This window comes from Chaetodon auriga, chromosome 16, assembly GCF_051107435.1.
Source record: "Chaetodon auriga isolate fChaAug3 chromosome 16, fChaAug3.hap1, whole genome shotgun sequence".
Lineage (NCBI taxonomy): Eukaryota > Metazoa > Chordata > Actinopteri > Chaetodontiformes > Chaetodontidae > Chaetodon > Chaetodon auriga.
In genome coordinates this window covers 20,392,877-20,410,776 of record NC_135089.1, presented here as the reverse complement: position 1 = coordinate 20,410,776, position 17,900 = coordinate 20,392,877, and the positions used below count along the sequence as shown (strand labels likewise).

The 17,900-nt window shown below is 41.8% G+C and overlaps 2 protein-coding genes across 3 annotated transcripts; both read left to right on the top strand.

Annotated features, from left to right (window-relative positions):
• Positions 1-342: 342 nt before the first annotated feature.
• LOC143334624 (ferritin, middle subunit) lies at positions 343-2,286 on the top strand. Its single transcript, XM_076753485.1, has 4 exons — positions 343-646; positions 1,167-1,313; positions 1,538-1,663; positions 1,770-2,286. Exons 1-4 carry the CDS (start codon positions 545-547, stop codon positions 1,923-1,925), a joined length of 531 nt encoding a protein of 176 aa, XP_076609600.1. The 5' UTR covers positions 343-544; the 3' UTR covers positions 1,926-2,286.
• Positions 2,287-4,027: 1,741 nt separating this feature from the next.
• On the top strand, positions 4,028-16,692 carry syt5a (synaptotagmin Va). 2 transcript variants are annotated; one of them, XM_076753644.1, is made up of 10 exons: positions 4,028-4,144; positions 10,468-10,634; positions 11,115-11,129; positions 12,155-12,336; positions 13,171-13,257; positions 13,444-13,611; positions 13,767-13,934; positions 14,054-14,171; positions 14,281-14,414; positions 15,511-16,692. In XM_076753644.1, exons 2-10 carry the CDS (start codon positions 10,475-10,477, stop codon positions 15,718-15,720), a joined length of 1,242 nt encoding a protein of 413 aa, XP_076609759.1. In that variant the 5' UTR covers positions 4,028-4,144; positions 10,468-10,474; the 3' UTR covers positions 15,721-16,692. The 2 variants fall into 2 exon arrangements, with proteins under 2 accessions (XP_076609759.1, XP_076609760.1); XM_076753645.1 differs by lacking the exon at positions 11,115-11,129.
• The last annotated feature ends 1,208 nt before the right edge of the window (positions 16,693-17,900 follow it).

Genomic DNA, 17,900 nt, shown 5'->3' with positions numbered 1-17,900 from the left:
ACCTGACTTTATACGCATACTTTACACACATAAAACAATTTTGTACTGCATTCTGTTTGAATTTCAGTTCAAGGAAGTACGTTTTGCTGTCAGTTTGTGAAATAACAGAAGTGCATCGTCATGGTAAGTGACTGGCCGTCAGCAGATCTGAATGGATCATAAAATCTGGATTCACGTGAATTTGGAGGAAAAAAAAAAGCAACTTCATGGCATACGTCACTGCTTGTCCACGGTCATGTGCTACCAGAGCTCAGTGATTGGCGGAAATGTGCAGAGTGACCTTACGTCTATCGCGAGGTCCGCGTGGAGTATAAATACAGGGAGCGCCTCTCCTGCCATTTCACAACAGGGAAGAAAACCTTGAGGAGTTCTTGCTTCAACAGTGTTTGAACGGAACTTCTTCCTTCGTCCCTCTCTTATTTCCACTCGTCTGCGTTCCGGACATCGCACCACATTTTCTACTTTAGCACTACTGAAAAAGTCGTCGTGAAGCTCTATTTTTGTACTGTTTTGATAAGAAAAAGCACAAGAAACGCCAGCTAAAATGGAGTCCCAAGTGCGTCAGAACTACCACCGCGACTGCGAGGCCGCTATCAACCGGATGGTCAACATGGAGCTTTTTGCCTCGTACACCTACACTTCAATGGTAAGAAACATATCACTTTAAAGTAATGTTTTTCATAGTACTTATTAATGCATGCAAGCGATATGCTTCTACAGTATGACGCCTCTGTGGTTCATCCTCTACCCACGTCGGCCAAGTGACAGACTGCGTTAAAATGAGTAATAAATACAATCGCTAATGAACTGTATGTTACTGTTAGCTAATGGAGTTATACAGCATTTCGTTTTCACCTCGCCGTTTCTGCATTTCTCAGTTGTTTATCACTGATTGGCAGGTTGCCAGCGAAGGAGTGTGTCAGCACTCCTCCACCTCACTGAATTGAAAACTGCTGTGTCATGCTTAGGCTGCTTGTTTTTCACCCTCGTTGTCCTCTATCTCAGTGTTTGTCAGTGCAAACTCTCTAGGAGTCATGACTCATGTGCCTGACAACTGCCTGGCTGCATCGCTACTGTTGTCACAACCTTGTTTTCTTTTTTTTGGCCAAATAATAATGATAGGTGCTGTCTCCTAATCACTGTTTGTGTCCTCCTGTCCCCCACAGGCCTTTTACTTCTCCCGTGACGATGTGGCCCTTCCAGGCTTCACCCATTTCTTCAAGGAGAACAGTGAGGAGGAGAGGGAGCATGCTGAGAAGCTGCTGTCCTTCCAGAACAAAAGAGGAGGACGCATCTTCCTCCAGGACGTCAAGGTCAGTCTGGACCAGAGAACTGGTCTTGTACACATAAACATCTTGTGCTTTCCTCAATCAGTCCTGAATTAAATGATTTCCTCAGTAATCAAATACCAGAGCTAATCCCTGAGCTTGTTATGAGACAGAGGATGTAGTAGTGGTGACTCATATTGTGCCCTGCGTACACAAGCCTTAGTGTAATGAGTGTTCAGTCTGCTATAATTGAGTGTTTTCTTGTGTAGAAACCAGAGCGTGATGAGTGGGGGAGCGGGCTGGAGGCCATGCAGTGTGCCCTGCAGCTGGAGAAGAACATCAACCAGGCTCTGCTGGACCTGCACAAGCTGGCCTCTGAACATGGAGACCCTCATGTAAGTTGTATGAAGAGTCTCTAAAAGTTTGCAAATGATGGTCCTGGCTAAACCTCTCAATTCTCTGTCCTTACCAAACTAACATTTGTCCTCATCCCGTTCTCAGCTGTGCGACTTCCTGGAGACCCACTACCTGAACGAGCAGGTGGAGGCCATCAAGAAGCTGGGCGACCACATTACCAACCTCACCCGTATGGACGCCCACACCAACAAGATGGCGGAGTACCTGTTCGACAAGCACTCCCTGGGGGGCAAGAGCTAAACACAGAGTCCCAGGGCTGAGCCTCAAATGAAAATCTGAACCATACGCAGGCTTTAAACTAAACTCAGCCCTCTGCTTCAGCTGTTCATTCAGTGTAATTTGATATCTGATCTGCTTAATCCATGAAGACGATAAGTTCTCACATGTTCTGGTGTTGTCAGTCTTCAGTGTCATGAAGGAGGATGGTTTTTAAGGTTGTGAGGATTGAGGCTGGGCTTTCTGCTTCACCTGCCTGCTGTCTAACTCTCTGCTATGACTGTAGCCTCATTACCTATAAGCCTCCCCTCGTGTGACATTTTTAACAATGATGGTGACTGTTTCTGATCTGTTCTTAATCTGAATAAAACATTTTGAGCTGGAATCTGTAATGTGTCTCCTCTGTCATGTGACCTGTCTATAATGACAATATGCTTTAGGAAATGTTTGCACAGTGTATCAAAACTCCAGCCAGTTAGCCTTTAAATGGACATAACTGTCTGAATGGTGTGCAGTTGGAATTGAAAGTTGTTGTAGGTAATGGATAAATCTTAAATAGAGCTCATCTGTAAAGCTAAATTTATCATTTGCTAAAACATCAGCAAAGTTCATTAGTCCTGTGACATGCTTAACACATGAATATAAACCTCTTACATCTATGAGGAGTCTCCAGAGCGTCACTGACTGGATTTCCATTTTCCTTCTGAAAGCATGGCAGGGGACATTTCCTCCCATACTCTGTCCCTGCTGGTTTCCTGGAGGATCACACACCATTATTTAATATTTTCTCTGACTGAATATACAGAAGACTGCAAGATCAGCACATGATTGCTGACTGTCATTGTTGTCCTCGACACAATGCTGATGAGTAAGAGCTTAAATGAGAGGTTTTTAGAGCCCTGTGTTGTCACCCAGCATACAGTTGTTGTGTTTAGCTGTTTAGAATTCAGAATAACGTCTATTATATTTTTGGATTATAATTATTGATGCATTAATGTGGTCATCACATTCATGCTGCAGTCGGTGACAGTGATGAGTTTCCCCCAGGATTAATAAAGTTTTATATTACATCACTTAGACTCTACTTCATTGACTCCAATTTGGAAACTCTTTTGTTGCAGCAGCAGGTTAAACATACACATAAACATAAACATAGAATATATACAATAAAGAGGAATAAGGATGAGATTAAAACTAAGAGAAAATAATGTTCTTAAAAAATACTAGTACTAAAGTAGAACACTTATGTAAGTGTCCTAAAACTTTTTAATGGCCAACATAACATTTTAGTATATTTTCAGCAATGTGGCAGCCTGTGGAGCATTGTTGGATCCATTCTTTCAGCGGTATTGTTATGCATCATCGCCATCTGCTGGACACAATCGGTACTGCACTATCAGGTCACACCTCAACCTTCCATCCACTCTAAGGACAGTGCTGCCCTTCTCTCAGAGGTCATGACCTTTGCTCTAATCAAACCCAGAGTGTCATGGTGAAGGTCCCCTGTGACGAACACCTCTGTTGGGTTGGTTCCTGTCCAGGCTGCTGAGGCCTGCAGAGTGACTCAAGCGACAACACTGAACTACTCTGAGCTGCTTCCAACGCACTGAACAGAGAGTTCTGCCCACCACAGAAGATTTCAATTCATGCTCTCTTAGATTCAGGTTCATTTATGGAATACAAGTGCAATAATCTTCACCAGTGAAGAGTCCAATCTCATCCTATCTGTGCTTTCAATAAGACAACAATTCAGTGTACCTCTGCTGTTTAAGCAGATTAGGAGTCACAGGCAGACAATGGGGCAGTGACCTCATGCGCTGTGAAATCTAAACACATTTACACACCATTTAGACTTGCAGTTGTACTAGTACAAATCAGGTTGTAGTGTCACTGATTTGTATTTAATTCACTCATCCAACAGAGTGACAGTATCTGAGAAGCCGGACCAGAACATGGTATACAGCTCTCAATGAAAGACAGAAATGCCATTTAAAGTCACAGTGTCAGACAAATTGGCTCCTAATGATGAACTCTTCTCTTTTTGCAGTGGAGGTGGACAGTAAGTAGTTGGCAGTGAGGGATATTATAGAGATTAACACGGAGGGGGAGGGGGAGAGAGAGAGGGAGCTGTGCACAGCGACTTCTCATCAGTCAGTGGTGGATTTGTCTGGAGGACATTTGGATGCAAAACAATAAAATAAGACAGAAAGCCAAAGAACCCAGAGGGACCGACACTAAATAGGGTGAGTTTTATGCTGTTTGCCATTTCCTCCTGTTTGCCTTTTTATGTTAGAATTAGTTATTAGTTCATTTGTTACCATCACCAAATTGGTGCTTTAAAATGACTATTCCAGACTAACAGGCGAAAACTTCAAGGTTTTCAATTTACAAGGAATGGAAACAGAGAAAAGCAAGCAAATCTGTGCAGCTGTTTACATTATAATCACCAAATAAGCTGGAAACAATAACCACAAAATATTTGCTGCTTTTACTTGAAAACCAGTTGATCATTAAACTTGCTGTGATTAATCTTCTGTGGATCCGTTAATGACTGGTTTCAGCTGCACTTTATTTCCCTGACTGTCCCTATGCATGTATTTCAGTCGGGCTGTAAATCTGTTAAGAAGCAGCTATGGTCACAGGGAGCGCGAGGTTAACGTTAATCTGTCGGATTTTAACTTTCTGCTCATTTCATTTTATGGCATTCTTCATCTTCTGACGAATGCTTTTCACTGGGAAAGTTCCTGCATAAGAGAAACATTTGATTTTACTCACAGTTGAGGATGTTTTCCAAAACTGGGAAAGATTAGTTTAAGTGGATTATAGGAGGCTAATGCACATCTATTTGCAGAGTCTGTGTTCACGTGCAATCACCCACAATGCACCTCCACAAGAGCGATGTTTCCCTTGACAGCCTAGATGAAGTTCCTGACATTGTGTCTGGCATTAAAACCTTTCAATCCTGTCGCTTTATGTCCGGAGCTCGAGCAGGATGAGCTTTGGTGGATCTGGATGCTTGGTTTGCACACGGCACACATGCTACTGGAATGCAGGTGGAGTTTCTTGGCTCATGTGATACAAGTGACCACAGGTCGAATGATGGAACAGTGTTTTAGAAACAGTAAAATGATGCTTAAAGGAACATTGTCTCACCTAAGGAAGTTTAAGAACGCTCTCCTGTCAAGGTTTCAGTGGGAACTGATATAAAACCATGTTATCCTTTCAATTCATGACCTTTTTAACCTTTCTGCTATAGAAATGCGTTTCTCAGGCCTTCTGCAAAGATATGACAGCTCGAATGGAAAAGTTTGACATTATTGCCAAAGTTAGACAAGAAGACCGCCGTAGTTTAGCTTAGCTCAAAGACTGGAAACAGAGGGAAACAGGTAGCCTGGCTCTGCTCAAAGGAAACAAACAAACAGTAACAAAATTTCATGTCACAGCACAGCTACTTCCTGGAGTTGCTGCTCAGAGCCAAGTTAGTAAGCTTTAGAGTGCTGGTAGGTGGATTTTTTTTTGCCTTTTCACAGAGCCAGGCTAGCTGTTTCCAGTCTTATGCTAAGCTAACATGGCTTCTGGTCCAGCTTTATGTTTACTGTACCTACATGAGAGTGATAACAATCCTCTCATCTAACTCTCAGCAGAAAAGCAAATAAGTATCAAATATGTCTTGAACCTAATATCATTGTCAAATTAGCTCCATCTTTATTTTGTTTCCACAGAATCTCTCATGAACAAAATGAAGCTCAAAGTGTTTTACAAATAAAAGAGGAAGAGAGCAGATAATTAAACTATTGAAGTTAAATTATTGAAAAAAGAGGAAGGAGTTAAAAGCTCTGTCTGTGTTGGAAAAAAAAGGAAAAACATAATACCCTTTTAATTCCTGCCCTTTTAAACGTTTCCAGTGTAGAAAGTAGTCCCTCGGAGTCTCTGCGTCAACATGTCGCAATTCAGGCAACAACCCAAATGCTCATAAGAACTTTGCTGCAATTTTAAGTCAATACTGACCCAAATGTGATATTTGTATTGCTCCTTTTCTCTGTCACACTGCAAAAAAATATGATGGCTAGGATTTTGATATTTCAAGTTGTCAACTATAGTGCCAAAGTTAGTGGCATGTGCATGCAAATACACACCTACAGCAGTGGAGCAGAGTGTCAGCAGCCTAATGGGGCCTCAGGTTCACTTCATAGCCCGGAGCTTTTAGACAAAATCCCACCGCCGGCTGTTCACCTCCAATCTGTCTGCATGCAGATCAGAGCAGAGAGTAAAACAATGCGAGACCTGGTTAAGATTTAGCTCAGTCTGCAACGGCTGTCTGAAATATCTGGAGTTACATGAGACCTTAAGAACAGTTTGTCCCCAATGGATTTCAAAAACATCTCTCAGCACACGGTTCAGGGAATCACATACACAATATGCACGATTATCAACGCAATCATTAACAATGGATCTGTGTAATATTTTCTCAATGCGCTGATAATAGTTTGGTCCATGAAATGTCAGAAAATAGTGACAAACCAGTGAATTTTTGGCATTTTGCTTAAAAAATTACCCACACAATTAATCAATTTTAGAAATACTTGCACATTGGTAATAGTTCTGTTGAGCGATTGATCACTTAATTTAGTAATGGTCTCACCTCTAAACCTAACAAACACACTGACAATTGAGAAATTTTAACATATAACTTTGAACATATTTTTACAGAATTGAGTAAAAAAGCTGACTGATCTTTAGAATAAACCAGGAAATCTTATTTGTGAATATTAACCTGTGAGAGATCTTGCATTGTAACTACCCTTGTGTTCTCGGTAAAGGTTATTTCCCACTATCTGTGCTTCTGGAGACACTGTGTGCTAACAGTTGCTAATTAGCTTGCTCTTGCTCTGTCAGGAAAGACATTTAGGTTTTACACTCTGCTGAAGATAAGTGAAATACTAGAGCAAGACTGTGAGATCAGGCTGAAAGCTTCACACTGTTAGAGAGTGGACCTTGCGAAGGTCAGGGGTGGACCTCCACACACAGACGTGATATTCTGTATCACACACAGTTCTTCAGCAGTAAAATAGCACCACTGAATATGTGTGAGCCCTTGAAAGCTTTGATTTGGGGCTGGAAGATGGAGGTCTTTTGTCTGTTGCTTGGCTCCTTCACAGATCTTTGCAGTTTTTTTTTTTTTTATGTGATGTGGTGATTGGTAGTGTGTCGTCTTCATACAGAACCTTTTCTCTCAGCCTTTTGTGTCATTACACAGCAAGCTTGCATTTTATTAATCATGATGTGAGTTTTATTTAATATGCGAGCCACTGTTATTGTTAATATGAAAGGCTGCTGTCTTATCACATTATGTTTCTTTTGACAAGACATGTATAAACCTTTCTGTCTGTGGCATCAGACATCTTTTTCTCTAAAATCCTTCTCATTTAGCTTCATCAGTTTGATTGTGGAGCAGTTGGCCTCAGAGAAGCCTCACCACAGGTTGCTCCTACTTAACTTCACTCTTCAAATTTTTTGTTTTTGAAACTGTCATTCCTCCACCCTGCACACTGGAGACAGAGACATGCATCAACCCGACCAGGATTCTGACTGACTGATGGAAGTTTTTGGCGGCAGTCCAGCTTAAATCTGCTGTGACCCAGATGTGGTCATCATCCTGATTTTGGGGTGTTCTGAACTTGAGCTAAAACGTCATTATGCAACATGTCCCGGCAGAAACAGCAGGATGACACAGGGCTCGGTGGGTGTTTTAAGCTGAAATACTTAGAGTATCACCACCAGGCTGAGGCTGATATTGGACATTTATTTCATATCTAATATTCATCCACTTCTGTTTACCTCTGGTGTGACTGAGGTCCCATCCTGACATGATACATGATACACATCTTTGCTATGTGAATTCATTTCAGTGTATTTTGTAGAATTTATAATTTATTGTGTATTATGTATTTTGTATTGACTGCATCTAAAACCTCATGTTGCACAAGACGGATGTTTCACGATTGAGTTTTCATGTCTGATAAGCACCTTTGAACTGTCGCTTTAAGGCTTTTCATTCAGTTGGATGGTGGTGTATTTACAGATCTGTCTGTCTATCCACACACACACACACACACACACACACACACACACACACACACACACACTGAGGTCTCCCTCTTTAATCCTCTGCTTATGCAATCCAGAGAGATAAAAGGGTTAATGTAACACAGCTCGCCACCTAAATCAGATCCCAGCCTGAAAATATGATGTGTATGTACGCTTGTGTCTAGTTCAGCTGTCATGAGGGAGGATAAATGACAGACAGAGGGGGACAACAGGGGGGAAGTGTGGAGGCGAGATGATAGCGGGATGGGTGGAGAAAGGGGAGGAGACCCAGAGTCCTTAATTTGTTTAATCCCAGGGATTTTTGGATTACCTTTGGCAATTAATCTTGTTACATGGCTGCGCAGCAACAGAGGGATGTCTACCGTGGGTGGGGCCTATGTATGTATATTTCAATGTCAGTGTGTCTGTGGGTGCACTAAATAATGATAAGTGATAATAAAATAAATCATAAAATGGCTGAAATCCATCCAGTTGCTTCAGGTTTAGAGTCCTGGTTTCACGGTGGGTCACTGTCACACTGAGTCTTCATCAATGTTATTATAGTAACACTAACATCTATGCTTTACCTACTAATACAACTCAAAATATCTGCTGTGACAGAGGTCTGACAGCCAATAAAAAGGTCCTCACATATGTATGATGGTGTGTGTGTGTGTGTGTGTGTGTGTGTGTGTGTATCCCAGAGCCTTGCAATCACAAAGTCAGAGGGATTATTATGAGCAAGCAATAAGCTGCAAATCTGAGTTTTACTCAGTCTGGACACACTGCCATCATGGAGGGGAGACAGGGAGGAAGGAAAGGTAAAGAAGGGAGAGAGGAGGAAGCAATAAGGGAAGTAGGGATGAGCATAGGAAGAGGAAGAGGACAAATGGAGGAAGGATGCAGGAGAGGAGGAGAGGCATGATGCACTTAACTCCTCTGGTTACTGTTGGCCATACAGTTATGCAGCCAGTGTCTGGTTATTTGCCAGCCGGACTGCTAATGAGCTAGCTTGTCAAGTATTATGCTACATTCACAGCATTGTCAGAATGGGAAGAACAGGAAAAAACTGTATTCATTCTTGGGAATCTTAATGTATTATATCAAGGTAGTAAGTGCTAACCTTGCAGTGCCACCAGATAAACAACCTGAAGTAGCTACATTTGTAGTGTTTGCAGCAGTTTGTTACCAAGTGAAACCAGATACAGTCTAACTTATAGCTCCTATAAACTTAGAATTCACTGCATTAGTGTTATATTGGCTTTTATTTGATGTAACTGCCAGTGGTGGTGCAGTTGCAGCCATTCTGCTAACAGTTTGTTGACATGTCTGTCGTTCTTATTACTAAATAAAAGCGCCGACTCAGAATTAGACTGACGTGAACAGTTTTTCCCAATCGGCCGCTTGCAATTATGGTTTCAAGGACATGACCTGAACACAGCATTAGCAGAAAAATCATATTGTAGTAACTGTATTACTGTAACTAATTGGGAGATAGCATTTTTGTTTTTAAACCTCTAATTGAATAAATGGGTTTCAAGTCAGGTTTTGGAAATGATTATAGTCCAAAATATGTTGAACTGCTTTCTTCTGAAACTTTTGCATAAAGAATTAATTTACATGGTGTATCTAAGTAGAGTTCTAAAGACAGTTGACTTAATTCCATTTTCAGGCCCCCTCAGACACAACGCATTTGGGCTACGTTCACCGCAGGGCTCGGCAGTTTGTTGAGCGGTTTGCAAATTTTGGGTGCAAGCTTGTCGTGGCACAGTGCAAGCCATTGGAAATAATGGGTTTCAGCGTGCAGTGGTGCCATTCTCACACTGTGTCTGAGAGGGCCTTTCTTCTACATAATACTTCTACTCCACTACATTCCAGTGGGAAATATTATATCATTTATTATAGCTGTAGTTACATGTTACAAAATATATGAATACCTTACGAGAGATGACACACTGTCAACACATTAAACTACCCAAGGGTATGAAGCAGCCAAAATTAGCTCCACCTCACCCAGTGACAACGTTTAAATGCTGCTGCTTACACATTCAGCTTTGAATTTTGACTTTAATACCATATTTTTACATTGCGGTTTTGGCATTTTTACAAAAGGATGTGAGGACTTCCTTCACCACTGGAAACTCACACCCTGATTCTACTTCTTTTTCCGAAAAACCTTGATACAATAATAGTCTTTAATGGGGATAGTTTGTTATCTTTGTGATATTCTAGAAACTAGAAAGTGAATAAATGGTGAGAGGCAGGGGAGTGAAACGAGCCAGAGAGGATTAAAGAGATTACAGCCAGGTGAAAGGTCGAAGAGGATGAAAACTGAGAGAAGGTCACATCTGAAGAGAGAGCCAATATGGAGGCAGCTCCAGCGGTTCGGTGTTTTTTGGTGGTTTGAATGTCTCCAAAAGTGATTTGGAGATCAAAAAGTCACTGACCACTTGTCGTCTGCTCTCCTTTGATTTCACAGAGCAGCCATGCGATTGGTCACCATGGAGAGGGTGCGCTTCCGCAGGGCGGCCGAAGAAGAGGAGAAGGAGAGGGAGCCCCCACCTCCCCCACCCCCCTCGCACCACTCCAACCACCAGTTCGCCAGCATGAAGAACAAGTTCTTCAATGAGCTCACACACCTGCCAAGTAAGCACATACACACAGATACGCACATAAAATACACTCAAAACACAGACTTAGAGACAATACAGAACACATTTATGCTTGTAGCTGTTGAAGCGCATGTGCTTACGTCAAATAAATCTGAATTTGGTGGGTTCTCAAAGACTTTGATTGATTCATTTAATTTTGCATTCTACACTTTTTGAACACCCCCCCTCCCAACTTTCTGACAGTAAAGTACTAAATCACTTACATACGCTGGAAACATGAGGCCTAGTGTGAGGCCTGTGTGGTGATGATATTTTCAGTTTTGTTCCAGACTGTACATTTAGAGACGAACACACACACACACACACACACACACAAAACTAATAAGAATCAGTGTATTAGTTACTTACCATCATCTAACCATCCTGCCATCTCATTGTCAGTTCTCATGTGTTTCATGTCTTTATTGTGTCCTCTCTCATTTCTTCATGTGACCACTCCGCTCTGCTCTACAAGATCATAAACTCAAGCGTAAGTCCATCTCCTGTCTTCTGCCATTCTATCTTTCCTGCTTTCAACAAAAATACATGTCAAAGTCTTCTGCAGATGGCTAAGAACTGCAGTGTCGTGATGGTTGAGGTTTCAGTGCTTTATGCAACAATAAACAGAAGTTATTGGAGAGGAGGGTAGTATTGTGGAGGCATTATGGAGACACACCCTTCATCAGTTTAGAACACAACTTTGTTTAGGCTTCTTTGCCAAATGTGTAGAAGGCACTTGCACTGCAGTTAACCATGACCTTCAGGGAGCATCAGTGCCATTTTAAAGGCATGTTCTGACACTGTACTGTGTTACATCACAGGTGAAAACCTTATATCCTCATGTGAACGTTTCAGGAATCTGAAAAACCAAGTCACTGCCTAACATGATACAACAGTCTTTCATACACTATGTAAGCAACTCTTCTCCTCCAACAGTGGAGGACCAAATGTTACAATGGCTTATAATCAATACTTTTATAATAACAATGCATCAAACGACAATCTGGAAGAGGTCACTCGCAATGATGAACCTACAGAAAATTAGCACCCAAATCTGCAGCTCAGACCTTTAAAGCAAGTTTCAGCTCATTGTTTAGCTGTCTGGTCATTTCAGAATAATGTATATAATATCACTGAATTAGAATTACTGATCAATCAATTCATACAGTACTTTCATGTTGCAGGTGGTTTCAGAAGGTTGTGAATTTCCGTCTGGGGAAACCTTTTCCATGATATTACATCATCATTTATTTGTTGATTAGATTTGTATTATTAATCCGAATCTGCAAAGTAACTTCCGTTATCTAATTGACGTAGTGCTAGTAGAAAGTAGCAGAACATGGAAATACTCAAGGAAAGTTACTTTCCACCACTGCCAAAAGCAGAAATAAAAGAAATTGCTCCACAAGACCAGCCCACCTCTGAAGTCCCTCACCCAGGCAGTGTCACTGCTGTTTCCTATCAAACTACACAGCGCCAACCGGCCTCTCCACCTCCTCTCCCTCCTTTCTCCAGTGCCCATGTGGGCCATAGGAGCCATTGTGGTCGTGGTCCTCGCCCTTGTCGCCTGTCTGGGATTCTGCATCTACAAGAAGTGCATCAACAAGGGCAAGAAGCCAAAGAAGGTCCGTGAGAGGAAGGGAGGACGAGGACGCAGGAAGAAGGACAAGGATGGAGAGGAAGGAGAGGAGAAGAAGGTGAGAAACCTTGGGCTGGAGAGGTTCTGTCTCATGTCTTCCTGAGATGTCACATGTGGTTATGGAGGACAAAAGTTCCCATTGCTGGGAATTATGCTTATTCACTTTCTTTGTGAGAGTTAGAGGAGAAGAGTGATACCATTCTCATGTCTGTATGCTGAATGTGTAGCTGGAGCCTGTAGCCAGTTAGCTTAGCTTAGCACAAAGACTGAAAATGTGGAAGTGGCTCTGTCTAAAGGTAACAAAATGCTGGTGCTGATGAACAAATTTTGTTACCTTCGAACAGAGCTCGGCTTGGTGTTTCCTCCTGTTTCCAGTCTGTATGGTACAGAAATGAGCATAGCATCAATCTTCTCATCTAACCCTCTGCAAGAAAGCGAATAAACATACTTCTCAAAATGTTGAATTATTCCTTTATGAACAGACTGCTGACTACACCCTCCACAGGCCAACAGGTGGAGTTAGCACAGCAACATCAGCACTGTTTTGTTTCTGACTGCAGTCACTGCTTCACTGTCCACAGCTGCTTGGCTTCTATCCAGGTTGAGAGTAGTAATGGATGAACTGACAGTTTAAACTGAGCACCAGTGGTGACCCCAAAAACTTTTCATGTGGGGATTTTTGCATATGTGAACAGGGGGTCATGCCCCCCTGGCCCCCACTTCACAGCGGTCCTGCTGGGAAGGACAGCCACAAGGAATGAATATATTTGCCTTGCAGCAGGAATTAGTGAGTGTTTGCACAGACTGCAGCACATCACAGGAGTTTGAAAATGAAATGTGTACGCTTAATAACATTGTCTGTTACCTGCTAACCGTGCTGTGTGTCTTCCAGGAGGGAGAAGAGGGGAAGGAAGAGGAGGAGAAGGAGTTCTTCGGCAAACTGGAGTACACACTGGACTATAACTTTACTGATAACCAGGTACGCCTGCACACACCTGAACATATAGTATTTTGCAAGCATCCACACAAATATAAAACCTCTCAAAGACAGAAATGATTCATGAGGCCAACAATAGCAGAACTCAGCAAAAGTGATGCCCTTTAGTTAGAAAAGCCAGCTCCAGCTGAGACCTTACAGTTAACTAGTGTCCCCCTTCTTCTCCAGCTGATAGTCGGCATCCTCCAGGCTCAGGACCTCCCAGCCATGGATATGGGTGGGACCTCAGACCCCTATGTCAAAGTCTACATGCTGCCAGACAAGAAGAAGAAGTTTGAAACCAAAGTCCAACGCAAGAACCTCTGTCCTGTTTTCAATGAGACCTTCACCTTTAAGGTCTGTGCATCCATAATGGAGACAATGTTGAACATTAAAATGAAATTGTTTTGATTAAATTATCAGCAGCATTTTTAAACTGTTCACCATGGACACCAGATCTTCCCCAGACTAACTTTAGATTTAACCCTTCTTTAAATTGCATCCCTCTCCAGATACCATATAGTGAGCTGGGTGGTCAGACTCTGGTGCTGCAGGTGTTTGACTTTGACCGCTTTGGTAAACACGACGTCATCGGTGAGATCAAGATCCCCATGAACTCTATAGACCTTGGACAGCCAATACATGAGTGGAAAGATCTGGTTGGAGGAGAGAAGGAGGAGGTAGGTGATTTTTTTGGATGTCTACTGAAACACTTGACGAATCTAAGGATCATCACCAACATTTAAAGCAATGTGCAATATGACAACTCATATGTGTGTGTATGTGTTGTCCCTGACAGCAAGAGAAGCTGGGTGACATCTGTATTTCCCTTCGTTACGTTCCCACGGCCGGTAAACTAACGGTTAACATCATGGAAGCAAAGAACCTGAAGAAGATGGATGTCGGAGGACTGTCAGGTGAACACACATACCTGCATGCATGCTTGTACTGAAGGCCGAGTCAAGCAATGGATGACAGCTATGCTTTCCACGCTGGCTCCTGTCTGATATCATGCCTCTCTCTCAGATCCATTTGTTAAGGTGGTGCTGCAGCACAACGGGAAGCGACTGAAGAAGAAGAAGACGTCAGTCAAACAAAACACTCTGAATCCTTACTTCAACGAGAGCTTCAGCTTCGAGATCCCCTTCTCCCAGATCCAGGTATGTGTACTCCTCAGCTCCTCCAGTTTTTACAGCAGGGAGGTGAACATAACATACTCACCCTGATCATTAAAACTGTATTAAACTTCCATTTAGTAAAATATTTCAACTTAAGATCCCATTCGTTGATAAATACTACTGACTTTGGTCATCCCCTGACCTTTCCTCCTTAGCTTTTAGCTAAGAATTTTGACAACTATTGTACTAATAGCCATGAAATTAGGTAGACATTCATGTCCTACTGAGTTTATGTATCTACCTGCAAAATACTGACCTCATCAATCTCAACAACCTCAGCTGTATTTGTGTTTGTATATTAACATACATGAAATCAGTATGTCAGCATTAATATTTAGTTCAAAGCACCACAGCAGCCTCACAGATATGATAGCAGATGTTCTTTTATTAGACACATTTTGCTGTATAGTTTAGTCACATGTTCAGTAACTTAGCCAACGATTTCAATTGATCTAAAATTCAAGATCAAGTTTTGCACATTTACACTTTCTACCTATCTGTTTTAGCGGTCAAAGAGATGTAAAACATACAAATGATAAACCCAAACAAAATAGTATTGCACATCATTTAAGGTGGGAGACTAAGAGGAAAGATTTAACGAAGAGCGAGCAAAATTGAAACAGCAGAGACTGAAATATCCAAACTTATACTCACCAGTATGGGTCAAGCCCTAAAACACACTATTCCCATAATGCCACTCATTAGTATCTTTCATTGGACCTCTTCTGCCTCCTGAATGGCCGCTTCTTTCAAATCCCACCCCTCCAGCTTGCATCACTGCAGCTCCACTTCACCATTTTGGAGCTGGACGCCCTGTTGAAGAGAGAGATGCATCAATTTTACCCTCCAGTGAAACTCTCTGAACCAGCAATCATGAACTCAATAGCCTCAAAGACTAAATTCTCCATTTCCCCTCAGCTGGATTCTTGCTTAAGTGTTTGTTCAGCCAGTAGAACAGCACCACTAACATGTCCCAGCAGCTCAGAAGAACTGTTTACATCAGCCGAATTGAAATGTATACATGGAGAAGAATTTGTCCTAACTGTGGCTTCTCCTCTTCCACTGCCTCCACGCACAGAAAGTCCAGGTGCTGATTACTGTGTACGACTACGACAAGCTGGGCAGCAACGACCCCATCGGCAAGTGCTGGATCGGCTACGGCGCCTCGGGCGTCGGGCTGCGCCACTGGTCAGACATGCTAGCCAATCCCAGGCGTCCAGTGGCCCAGTGGCACACGCTGCAGCCAGAGGAGGAAGTGGATGCCGCTCTGAAGGCCCCCATCCGCTAAACACACACACACATGTGCATACTCTGTCATCTGCATTAGGAGGGGTATTCTTTCATTTGAAACCAAACAGCTATGGGTTTTATACAATGACCTCCAGCTTGAACAGTGATCTTTAATTCATTCGTTTTGTAATATTTTATTTTGGGATCTCTTTATATGACTACATGTGTGCTTTATATTGTTTTGAATAATGCATACAAGCACGCTCACACTCAAATTAGGACGGACGTGCAGGATAGATTGTGCAGCTAAATTATGCCCCTCTGCAGTGCCCTTCCAGTGTGAGATCAGACACAAACAAAGTTATTTTCTCAGACGTTCAAAGCTTCTCCACAGTCACACATGACATAATACAGCTGTTTCCATTCGCTGGGTGGTTCTCCTTAGTACGAGTAAAGTGAACTTCATGTGTGAAAATTGGTGGAGTGCCCCTTTAATATTTTTGGCTACCTTTAATTTTGCGGAGCTGCATCTTTCACGTAATCAATGTCCCGGTTATCTCAAGATTAAAAAATTCTTTTTCAGTTTAGACATACTGCAGTATTTGACACTACGGTATGAAAAAATAGACCCACATCAATTCTTTGTATTTGAGTCATTCTGAAGTGTGTATCTTCTTTTTTTCTTTTTTCCTCATCTTTTCCTCTCGTGTCTCCTGATAACTCTCTAATCTTCCAAACAGTCTTTAAACCTGATTTGTCCTGTGAAATGTCTTGTATTTAGTTCCATGTTTTTACTGATTATTGGTCTCTTTGTGGCTCCTTCTGTGCTTGTGCTTGAATGAGATCCTGACTGGAGTGTCTGGTGAGTGCGCATATCAGTGTGTGTGTGTGTGTGTGTGTGTGTGTGTGTGTGTGTGTGTGTGTGTTGCATATCACAAAAAACTGAAAGCTGTTTTTTGGTTTTACTTTCGATGCGTACTGTGTGACTGTAAATAAATAGCTGAATAAATAAAACATGTCCAAACAACAACAGATGGTTTGGCGGATGGATGGATTTGCATGCACACACACACACACGATAATACCCTCATGTGCAAACATGATATGCTTATATTCGCACACAAGCAGAAAGTCTCTCACACACACACCAACAAGTAGAATCAGTTAAATGAGTCATTTAAAGATGCCACAAGCTTTTGAAAAAACCCATTTGAACCATAAAATGTTTATGATATATCATGCATCCCAATGGGATTATACCCTCAGTGTTATTGTTGCCGTAGCCGTCAGAAGAACTGAACCGTGTACTGTCATTTTCTGATAGGAACTAATCCTTCACGCTGTGATTATTGCTGCCATTTGTCCCACTAATCCAATTACGTTGTTCAGTATGAATGTGGAGCCATTTTCTGGACAATCTGTGGTGCTCACATTCCTAAGGCGCTGCAGGCCTCACAGATAAAGTTTATTTCAATGAGGTTCGTGTGCATAATGTGTGTGTGCATGTCCTGATTCGATGCAGTGAGTGAAAGACTGGATTAACAGTGTGTCCTCTTTAGTCCTTGTCTCACGCAGTGAGCCAAACATGTGAGGCAGGAATTAGAGTAGGGTGGAGGGGTGGGGGGGGCATACAGGAAACATAATTACCACAGACAGCCTGTGTTCTCCAACGAAACTAAAAGCACACATAATGTACTATTTTACAAAGTTCCAGCGAAATGAACAAAGTCATAAGAAAGTTAAGTACTGATACTTACATTATAGACAGTCTATATGTAAGTAAGATAGTTATTTGCTGTAAACTTTATTCAGACTGTGTGATCATAAACAAGAATGTCATGTCTACTTGACATCCAGCTAGGGTTAAGACAAACTAAAATAATAGCAATGAAATCAAATATAATAGTCAAATTAAAATTGAAATTAACTACATACTGGTTTTGCTGAATGACCCAAAGGAAAAGTAACAAAAATAAATAATAGAAACAGTGGTTTAATTTATGACCAGACAGAAAAAATAAATATATTATTACTGGATCAAAGTAGCCATATGTTGGTTTTGGTGAGCAGCTCCAAGTAAATGTAAATAAACACACACACACACACACACACACACACACACACACACACACACACACACGAACAAACAAAGAGCTAGGTCATAAAATCATTTTTTTGGCTTAATTTATTTATCCGGCGATTTCACCCAAATGATGGCTTTCCAGTTCCATCAGGATG

Coding starts and splice junctions, on each gene's coding strand:
- LOC143334624 (XM_076753485.1), top strand. CDS start 545: ATGGAGTCCCAAGTGCGTCAGAACTACCACCGCGACTGCGAGGCCGCT. Junction 1,314..1,537: donor TCTTCCTCCAGGACGTCAAG/GTCAGTCTGGAC, acceptor TTTCTTGTGTAG/AAACCAGAGCGTGATGAGTG. Junction 1,664..1,769: donor CTGAACATGGAGACCCTCAT/GTAAGTTGTATG, acceptor TCCCGTTCTCAG/CTGTGCGACTTCCTGGAGAC.
- syt5a (XM_076753644.1), top strand. CDS start 10,475: ATGCGATTGGTCACCATGGAGAGGGTGCGCTTCCGCAGGGCGGCCGAA. Junction 14,172..14,280: donor GGATGTCGGAGGACTGTCAG/GTGAACACACAT, acceptor CCTCTCTCTCAG/ATCCATTTGTTAAGGTGGTG. Junction 14,415..15,510: donor TCCCCTTCTCCCAGATCCAG/GTATGTGTACTC, acceptor CTCCACGCACAG/AAAGTCCAGGTGCTGATTAC.